At 43.9% G+C, this 10,768-nt stretch overlaps 1 protein-coding gene across 7 annotated transcripts in view; it reads left to right on the forward strand.

Moving 5' to 3' along the window:
* The window catches only part of ZNF462 (zinc finger protein 462), a 138,487-nt gene that overhangs the window by 67,727 nt on the left and 59,992 nt on the right, over positions 1-10,768 (forward strand). For 6 of the 7 annotated variants that reach the window (XR_006295140.1, XM_043567150.1, XM_043567153.1 and 3 more), the window contains exons 6-7: positions 2,204-2,322; positions 6,420-6,611. Coding sequence is in view for 5 of the 7 variants with exons in the window: in XM_043567150.1 (XP_043423085.1) it covers positions 2,204-2,322; positions 6,420-6,611 (311 nt within the window). In the remaining 2 variants the exon portion in view is untranslated. Of the gene's footprint in view, positions 1-2,203; positions 2,323-6,419; positions 6,612-10,768 lie in introns of those variants that run through there. The other variant, XR_006295141.1, reaches the window with a different exon arrangement.

Consider the following 10,768-nt stretch of genomic DNA (forward strand, 5'->3'; position numbering starts at 1 on the left):
AGTTGTTGAAAGGGAGGAGGAGGCGATGCTTTTACAGAGGGAGGAGGGGTTACAGACTCTTTATTCTACGGAGCCTCATGGTTCATCTGTGTCATCAGAGCCACTGTGTACTTCTCACGAGTTCAAGGAGTATTTATTCAGCAGCATCTAGACTGCTTTCTGACACCCCGTAGAATCTCAACAAATCGTAGCGCATACACGGATCCGCCCTGTGCTAAGCAATGTGCTGGGGGCGTTGGGAGGGTGGATATAAAGGGGAATACAAAAGATGAAGAGACCATGGTCAGTGCGCTAAGGGAATTTAGGGTCTAGATGAGTTATAAATCAAGCCAGCAAGCTCACAAATGACTCAGCAAAATAAGGCACATATCTTTCAAAAATACAGCAATAAAATGCTATGAAGCTTCAAAGAAGGGAAGTGATCCACCCACCCACTGTGGAAGAATCGGGAAGGTTTTACGGAGTAGGGAGCATTTGAGTCGAGTCTTAAAGTAGGAAGACAGGACTTGAAGAGCTCGGAAGGGATGTGCAACCTGGAGGAAGGGATGAGAGCATAAGGCTGTGGAGCAGAGTGTGAGGCTCGTGGGGGCCCAGCTGGCGGTCCAATGTCACTAATCTGTAAGTTCTAGGTAAAAGAATAATGGAAGATAAAGTTTGAATACTTGAGTAGAGACCATATTTGGAGTCTTCGAATGTGGAAATAATACTTTGTCATTTATAGTACTGGCAAAAGGAAGTCTCTGAAAGGAGTAAGTCATAATTGCTAACATTTACTGAGCCTTCCTGTGTGTCAGGCAGCACGCTAAGTGCCTTCAGGTATTATCTCACTTTATTCTTAAATCAGCCCAGCGAGGTGTCGTCCCATGACTGTCTCCATTTTGTGGGTAAGAAAAGTGAGGAGGTTTGTGTAACTTGCCAAGGCCACACGGTTTACAAGCATTAGCTGGGGTTTGATCGCAACCAGGCTGACTCCATAGCTCATGCTCTTGAGTTGAAAAAAAGACAGGAGAGAGCAATTAGAAGGCAGTCATAGTAGCTGATCCAAGAAGTTCGGATGGGACTTTGGGAATGGTTAAAGGAAGTCGGATCTTCATGACTTGGACAAATTGCCTTCATGCAGGGAGTGAGGGATGAGAGACAAAGTAAAGTACAGAGGGCACCTAGGGGTTCAGTCTGGTTGACTGAGAACGGTCGTGTCCTCTATAGAAGCAAGGAAATGAGGAAGAGCGTTAGTTTCAGAGGAGAAAAACCGATGGCTTTGTTTAGGGCTAGTTGAGTTTAAGGAAGCTAAAGGACACCCAGAGGGAGAGGTCCGGAGGCAATTGAAAGTGCTGCTCTGGAGCTCAGGAGAACATTATGTATTTAAATGGTAAGCAGCACCGATCCCATGTGAGTCATTTAGAAGGGAACCTAGTTCTCTGGGGCACTGGTACAAATTAGAACTTCTTCCCACACCTTGTTTGGTAGATTTATTATTTTTTTTTAGCAATCATGAAATACTGGGAGTTCACTATAATTAAATACCTTCTTTATAAGTTGCTCTGGAAGACTGAGGTACAGTGAACATGGTTTTGTTTATCAGAAGGGATGACTGGGCCTTTGGATCACATGACTTTCTTCAAACACACCTGCACTTTGCCTCCATATTTACAAAGGCGTTGGAAACATGACAGTCCGTTGCAAGTAGCTCAAGTACTTTGACACTTCCCTTCCCCTCTTGAGTGTTCCCCACGGATGTAGGACTGAGGTTTAAAAAGAAAGTCCTTTTTAAATGCAAAATTTCTCTAACTCCTTTTTTTTTTGGAAATAAGTTAAAGGACTATTTGATAGGTACTCCTCACTGACTTGGCAGAAAACTTGAATTCTCCATATTTTACCTTTTGTCTTTGGATGCCCTCTTCCAATTCTACATGCTTCTAGAGAAGGGAAAATGAGGGTTTACTATGGCCTGTTCGCACTGCCAGGTCTCTCAATCCAAAAAGGCTCTTGATCTCTTCCTTCCCTTAGCCTCCCCTCCCTTTGGAACAGGTGCGGCCACTCTTGCCATTTTTGTTGTTGTTTTGGGTAAGCATTGCCCTTGGAAAGTAACAAAATGACTTTGAACACCTTAGAAATGGGATTGCTAGAAAAGGGCAGTGAGAAAATACATGTAATTGATAATCCTGTCATTTTTCTTTCTCTTCTATTTCTCTGCCCCATCAAGTTTGGATCGCCACATGCAAACCCACCACGGACACCATAAACCATTCCGATGCAAACTCTGCTCCTTCAAGTCCTCCTATAACAGCCGGCTGAAAACACATATACTCAAAGCTCATGCTGGTGAGTTAGGCTCCCTGATGCACAGGTTCTCTGAATTGGAAATCCAGTGGTCTTCCCTGAGTGAAATTCAGTCTCTTGTCCCACACATGAGAAGGTTTTCTTGACATGGTTGCGTGCTCATTTCTATTTTAATCTAATGAAGAAACACAAAGAAAACTTATAGAATCACCCAAAACCAAAATGCTACCAAGCCCATGTCACCCATGTCATAGTTGATTAATGCTACTAACAGGTTTTGGTTTTTAGAGGAATTTCTAAATCACCCAGCCCTTCTAATGGGAATGCATGAATTGTTACATCCACTAAAGATAATTCCCAACTAAAATAAAAGTATAATCTTGAGGAAGTTCAGAGGGACAAAGTACTCAAGACATGTGAGGTTTCTCACGAGATGCCCTTTGATATGTTGCTGTACATCAGATAAGAAATGACTGTGTGTCATGAGTGTCCAGGAGCTTTGTTGGTCTCTGTAACTCTGTTGTTCCATCTCATTGCGCTTGCCTCATGGGCATCCCTTACCTGCCAGGCTCTGCACTAAGCATGCTATATTCATCATACTATTTAATCCTCATGACAGTCCTAAAGGGTAGGTGGTGTTGTCACCCTTCGTGTCATATGAGGATACAGAGACTCAAAATTAAGTGACCTAGTCAAGGCCATGTAGATCATTCACTAATAATTTGACTCCAGAACAAAAACCTACATCCTTATCACTGACAAGATGCTGCTGTTCTCTCTTTTTTGCATGTGATGGAGGATGCCCACAGGTAGCAAAATCAGAGCTCAGCCAAGAGAGGAAAGAGGTGTCCTGCAGGAAAGGCAGTGGAGTGGGGTCTGGGGGCCTCTCTGTGGTGTCGTCAGTCACTCGCAGAAGCCCAGCTCCACAGCACCCCGTGGCCCTCTCAGGTTTGGACCACCTTCCCTGGTGTTGGGTCCTGTTGGTCTGGCTTAATGGAGTCAAGCCACTGAGGCCATCCAGCTGCCCTACGCCCCACTGGGCTGCGGATGGGACGGGGAGACTGGCTATATGGACTTCTGTTCGTCTGTTAGTATTTTTATATTTTCAGGAAAATTCTTCTAAAGGCTATGGAGTAAGAAGCTTCAGGGTTCAAACCACTACTTCCTAATGTGTGTATATTGTAAATTATTCAGTTGGGACACCATCCTGGGGAGTTTTTCTCATAGGTCTCCTTGTCAAAAGCACTTTAAGCAGTGGGAGTTGGGTAAATGATTTGGCCTGTGGGAAGGACTTGAAAAGAGTGCCAGAGGCTGCCTGCTGACTCCAGGGCACTGAGCTGACCAAGCAGACTGGCCTTCTGTACTCACTGGTTGACGAGAAGGAAGCCTTCAGAAAGCGGGAAGTGGGGTGGGGACACAGTATAATTTGTTTCTCTGCACACCTTGGAACCTTGGTGTCCATGGCATGGCTTTTAGCCACTGAGAGTAGCTTGACTTAGAGAAAGCCAAACACATTTTCCAGAACTCTTGACTCCTCTTGTCTATTCTGGATGGGTTGTTTTATTTTAAAGGGTGGAAATCCTATAGTCTGATCGGATAATCTGGGTTTGAATTCTCTTTTATGATGTGCTACTTGCAACTACCCAACCAGGTTCATGTGGCAGGCTTGCATTAAAAATTTTTTAAATGGACTAAGGAAGGCAATAGTATTATAATACAGTCATTAATATATATGAACATCTACATGTATATGTTATTTTGTAATTAATATTATATATACTCATATTCATCATAGTAATAAACACCATTGTTCAAAAGCCGCCATTATCCTGACTCCTGGATAACAGCTGGGGCGACAAGTGACTGATGTTCTTGTTTGGGTCATCTGACTGTGAACTTCTCCTCTGCCTTGAGCTATAGCTCGTTGCATCACTCAAGGTTCTCCGTAGTTCTCTTCAAGGCTTTCTTGGCTGTACATGCTCTGGGAGTCATCAGCGGTAAAGCAGAGGCTTAAGGCAGAATTGGAGATGCTGTGCTCACTTCACGTGGGAAACCACTTAGTGATTTTCAAGGTGGCCGGGAAGCAACCGCCTGAGCTCAGTACAAGCAGGGGCAGGGGTTTCCCTTCTCATCTGTCCACAGGTCGTTTCCACTGGCCTGCAAGACTTTTCATTGCTAAAGGTCTTTTCTCTCCTTTTTTTCCCTCCTCTTCCTTATCTTTCCTCTCCTCCGGTTTTAAAACTTCACCTTAAAAATAAATGTGGAAAAACTCATGCTCATTAGAGAAATTTTGGAAATGAAAGAAATAGCCAGTCACCCATAATCTTATTATCTGAAGACCACTGTTGTTAACATTTGATAACATTTCCTTTCAACCATTTCCTCTATAATGATTTTTTAACAGTTGTGATTATAATTTAATCTACAATATATTGTGCCTTTTTATTTGTTTTTCTGAGTGTCAGGATTTTATTTTTTTGCTGCTTTTTATATTATAAATTCTTATATATTTCACCCTTTAAAATATTTATAAATTCTTCAAGAATTTATTTTAATGAATGATCATTCATCAAGAAGCTGAGTTGGTGTTTACTTAATTGTTTCCATACTCCTGGAAATCCCTATGTATTAAAGGGTATTTTCTAGGGCCACCTGGGTGGCTCAGTCGGTGAAGTATCCGATTTCAGCTCAGGTCATGATCTCACGGTTTGTGAGTTCGGGCCCCATGTCAGGCTCTGTGCTGACAGCTCAGAGCCTGGAGCCTGCTTCAGATTCTGTGTCTCCCTCCCTCTCTCTGCCTCTTCCCTTCTTGCACTCTGTCTCTCTCTGTCTCTCAAAAATAAACATTAAAGAAAATTAAAGAATATTTTCTTAATAGGAACTCTGAGAAGTGCAGCTATCTAGCTGCAAACGTGAGCATTCTAAGCCTATTGTCATAAGAAAACAAAATTGCTTTCTGAGTCGATGTAACCAGTGTTTGTCCAACAACATAAGCATGCCCGTTTCACAGCCTGGCTTTTTAAAATGTGGTTAATTTAAAAGCTGACTTAGGGCAAAGGTAAATCATTGTCTCGTTGGATCATAGTAATCTGTGCCGTATTTCAGTGGTATAAAAATAATTAAAAATGCCTACTTTTACTGAAATGTCCTGTTTATAGAAGAATATTGGAGATACACACACACACGTTTATACATATACAACTATCTTTCTCTCTTTTAAAGAAATGACTTCAGGCGCCTGGGTGGCTCAGTCAGTTATGCATCTAACCCTTAATTTTGGCTCAGGTAATGATCTCATGGTTCATGAGATCAAGCCCTGTGTTGGGTGCCGCACTGACAGTGTGGAGCCTGCTTGGGATTCTCTCCCTCTCCTTTCTCTCTGCCCTTCCCCCATGCATGCATGCTCTCTTGCTCTCTCTCTCTCTCTCTCTCTCTCCCCTCTCCTCTCCTCAAAATAAATAAATAAAACTTAAAGAAAAAAAGAAATGACTTATTTTTACTCATTTCTGCACTATTGATCAGGTAGGGACGTGGAGTTTTATGCTGAGGTTTATGAACTGCTACCAAAACAAACAAAAAAACCCCTAAAAAACTAGGATGTGTGGAATTGAGGAGGTGTATAGTCAGCGAAGACGTAAAGAATGAAAATAGCACAATAGAGTTTGTGCTTAGTTACCTTGTGCTTGGAAAGCCCCCTGATAGGCTCTTGGAGTAAGAATTAAGCGTATTATATTCTGCAGATGATAAAAAGCGCCCTGGAATGAAAGCCAACACGGTCCTTTCAAGTGGAGAGGGAGAACGAGAGACTGGGACACCTTTCTGAAGGAGGGATCGTGGGCATTTGGTTTCACTCCCTGTTGGGGAATCAGTTCATAGGCTCATCCCTGTAAGTAGAGCACGAAATGAAGAGGGACCAGGTCACTTGATCACAGAGCTCATTGAGGAGTTTCAATCCCAGAGGAGTGTTGTGTTTGTGGGAAGGGGCAGGTAGTTGGTCCGTGAGGGCTTCTTAGACCATGAAGTTGCAGAGATACTTCTGTCTTCTCGCGCGTGACTTAACTATGTCATTTTGTTTTCCACCCCACCTTATACCCTTCCCTCTTTTTCGTGTTCTGCCCCTTCCCGCCGTCGTCTTCCAGGTGAACATGCCTACAAGTGTTCTTGGTGCTCGTTTTCCACCATGACAATCAGCCAGTTGAAGGAACACTCCCTCAAGGTCCACGGAAAAGCCCTGACCCTCCCCAGGCCACGGATTGTCAGTCTGCTCTCCTCACACGCTCACCACTCCTCCCAGAAAGCCACCCCTGCCGAAGAAGTAGAAGACTCTAATGGTAATATTGGGCTCCCAAGCCCCAGCTAACCACCTAAGGTTGAGGAGGGCTGGGATCAATTGCCAGTCATTCTTTCTAGAGGAAAATCGTATGCAAAAACCTGACGGTTCAAGTGAAGGAAGAAATGTGGAAAGGTTGAAACCGTAGAGAAATTGGAGTGGGAAGGTGAAGTGCCCTCGGTGAGTGTCTGGTGCCGCGGCATAAATGTCAGTCTAGACTCACGCGAGCGTTGGCTGTGTGGATGGACTAGCGTTGGAGTCTTCCGTGTGGTTGCAAGCAAGAAAGTGGATAGGACGCCAGGCAGACTTATTTCGTTGTTTACTTAGTTACTTACTTATGTCCCGTCTTGTTTCAAAGAGCAAAAACAAAAACAAAACCCATGAAGTATGTCTGGGTGCCCCTCTCCGCTCTACAGGAAACAGAGGAGGAGAGGGAAGGGGGAGTGGATGGGGCAGGTATGTCTGATTCCGTCACAAGATAATTTGGGGGTAATGTGATTTCTTAGAGCCAGAGGATGTTGAGGAAGTAGCAGTTGGGAGGAGGGTCTAACTGCCCAGGCTTGGAGCTTCAGAAGAAATACAGGAAGCCATGGAGGACTCTCCTCACTGGCCGCGTACCCAAAGCTGTAGGGTGTGTGTGGAGCAAAAGGCTGGTTTATTGTTTTGACCAGACCAAGAAAAACAGAGGCGTTTTGGTCGTTCGGCTTACCTCAGGTGACCGCGGAATCAGGTGCTTAGGACAGCAGGAAGCGTGCAGATTCTCAGGGATGTGGAAGACCCGAGAGCTGCTCCTTCCCTGCCTCTCGTGCTCGAATCCCCTTTGCAGCACCTCCAGTAACCAGACATCTACTACCAGCTCGAGTTCCTCCCAGTCTGGGAACGAACTGTTCCCAAGGTCTACTGTTTCATTCTTGGGAGGAGCTTAGTGGGACTGGAAGGAAAGTTCATGGGCTCTTTGCAACAAAGGCTTGGCTTCGAGTCTGACTTCTCTCAATGCCAGTTGTATTTTCCCGGGCAGTCTTCTGCATGCACATAGAACCGGATAACGATACTCCCTCCACTGATTATCTTGAGAGATTAAGGAGAAAAGGCACACGCATTAAACGCCCAGCACATCTGACACATGGTGGGTATTTAATAAATGGTCACTTCATTGCTGTGATTTTCATCCTTTCATTGCACTTTTGGCCTTTGGAGCCATTTCTAAGAAGTATGAATTTGGAGTTATCTAAAGGTTTAAAAAGATAGTCTCTTCAGGTAACCTGCAGATCTGACAGCCCAACATGTCAACGTGGTCTGATTATCAGATTATCAAAAGAGTCAACGAATAATCTTCCTTCGTGAGGTCTGCAGAAAGACAGTTGTGGAAGGAGAAGGGCAGGGGAGTTCCAAGACTAGAGCTGCCTTTATCGAGTTAGGGAACTTGGTGGCCTCGCCTTTTCAGTCATCAAATGCTGTGTTAAACACAAGTGCTCCTTACCAGTATTCCTGTCTTAAAGGACTTTGGTTTAACAAGGATAGGCTTTGTTATTATGACTGTGGCTTGTAATAAAGTGAATCTTCTCAATTGCTGTGTATTAGTTTAAAGTATAGGAGGAAGTCTGGTGCATATTGTTGTTGTTTTCTTGGAAAACTTGGAGTCTCAGAACTGGGGGTGGGGGGCGGGGGAATGAGGCAGGGAGCACATGTGAAATAGGACCTTGAGATTCTCTTCATCGGAAGAGATTGGTACGCTACAACAAAGGGCAAAATATCATTGGACGCAAATTGTAGGATATTTATTAACATGGTTTTTAATTAAGTGTGTTCATCTGAAATGGATGCTATACCTGCGGAGCCATTTGGGTGAAATTGATCCGTCCACACCCCATTTCCAGCAAGGGCTTTTCCTGGGACCTTTGTCTCAATAGCACACCTTTTTTTCCCCTTTGTCCTCCTCCCTTGAAAGGTGGGCCTCAGTCTCAGGGCAAGGGAATCCCACAGATCCCTCACTGTACCCGAGACCTTACTCTGCCAAGAAGCTGCACTGGGCACGGAAGAAGCATAAATGAACACGGAACGATTCTGGTCCTCTGACAGCTTAAGACCAAACATATAGAGAAGACTGTCAGCATGGTTTTGAACCAACCATAACCCTAAGCCTGAGGTCTAACCTTTTTGGGGAGTGATTTCAGATTCTTGGAAGATGAGGTCAGAACCTTGGGGTGGGTGGTTGCAGAAACATGATGGTAGGATATTAACTTTCTGCTGAACACAGAGAGTCTGTCTTTATTCGAGCACAGGAAGATAATTTGCAATATATAAAAGTGTTTTCTTTTCCCTTCTGTAGAAAGAACACAGCGACCGTGAAAGCCCTTGGTGGCAGCTCTGTAGTGAGGCCCACACGGAAGTCATTGGACCTACACCATTTTTAATGTATATAAATAACCTTTATCAATGGGTCAGCGATGATTAGTTTAATTTGATTTAAAAAAAAAAAAGCTTGATTAGAAGGCGGGTAAACAGAAGACATCAAATGGGCTATTCTCATGAGCGAGTAACTCCATGGAAAGAGTAATAGTTTATTCGTTTAATAAATACTGTCTTGAACCGTTGCCGTGGGTCTTGCCTAGTTTTGGATGGCCAGGAATGACCAAAGAGGTTTGAGACTGGGGTGACTATTTGCTAGGGGGCTGAGTGGTGGATTCCTAGAAACGACTAAGTCTGGGGCATGAAAAAACAGCTGTGGGGCTAGACAGTAGCCTGTAAATCATGCCTTGAATGGTGTTTGAAACACGCATGTGAAATCCAATTGCACATTTTAATAGGGAGAAGCTGTGGGGCTGTTGGCTCTCAGTTCGGGTTTCCCACACTGCAGATGCCAGGACATTGTGAACACAGGCACCGAAAATGTGTTGCAGGCCTGGGGGGAGTAGAGATCCATAAAACCAGGGAAATCACCAGTGTGTCCTTGGCTTTCCGATTCCCTAGCGAGGGATGTGAATAAAACTAGTTGACATGCTCACTGTTATTTGCAGTGGTCAAATGCTTGCAGTCTTGAGAGCGAGCCAGTCTTCTCTGGCAAGAGGAAACAGGCTGAGAAAAGAAGGTTCTTCCAAAGCTGCTTTCCCTCCCAGCCCGGAGGGAGGGAGGGAGGGAGGGAGGGGATCCGAGAGAAGGTGGAGGGGAGGCTTCACCCAGCTGCCTGGCCACACACCGGTTCTGTACATAAACAGGGCTCTTGGGCTCTGGGCTGTCAGTCTTGACATGTTTCACCAGCACAAGAATCCTTTCTATATTCTCTGCGATCAGTTGTTGGAAGGAAAAGCAACACTGGTTCTGTGTGTAGGATAATGGGAAATGACACATAATTGCTATTCTAAACAATGCATTAAGGGGAAATCATAAGGTTGTCAACAAAAGGAAGTGCATTCTGTGTTTGTGTTTACTGGGTTCCTTCTGCCTTATAAAATATAGGACTGGTTTTATCACGCTTTTTCCAAGTCTCTGCATTCAGTACAGAAAAATACATAGATACGCACCTCTATAAAATCACAAAGAAACTAGCATAGCAGAGTTTAGTTAGGAGATTTGTTTGGGTCTCAGAAGCTGTGCGATACATGGGCAGTGGCCATGTCATTTAAAGTTGAGCTATATGCTTTGTAAGTCAGGCCAGTGGTGACATTTCCTTGTTCTCCTCCCTTGAATTTTCCCGAAAGAACAGATTATTTTGTTTCTTCTGTCTACCCAGATACGCTGTGTGGAACTGCCGACTTTAGGAATAGCCACTGTGATGTGTTTAAAACAAAAATTAAGACAATAAGACCAGGTACAAAATAAATAAGGTGAATGAGGATAATATAGTTCTTCAGTCAACCTAGGGAAAACACCATGAACTTTTGGTCATGCTACCTTTTTCTCTTTACAGTGTGGGTCTCGATACAGTCTGCCCAATGGGGAAGTCTATATGCTGTTAGGAATTAGCAGAAAAATTTTGTAAGGAACTTTGTGATTTTTTTTTTTTCTGTTAGTAGAAGATTTTCTGTTAGAACTTTTCAGTTGGCTTTTCTATTCTTTGTTTTTAATTATAAACATTTTTAAATGTTTTTTTAATGTTTATTTTTGAGAGAGAGAGAGAGAGAGAGAGAGAGACAGCGAACACAGGCAGGGGAGGGGCAG

Source organism: Prionailurus bengalensis, chromosome D4 (genome assembly GCF_016509475.1).
Source record: "Prionailurus bengalensis isolate Pbe53 chromosome D4, Fcat_Pben_1.1_paternal_pri, whole genome shotgun sequence".
Taxonomy (NCBI): domain Eukaryota; kingdom Metazoa; phylum Chordata; class Mammalia; order Carnivora; family Felidae; genus Prionailurus; species Prionailurus bengalensis.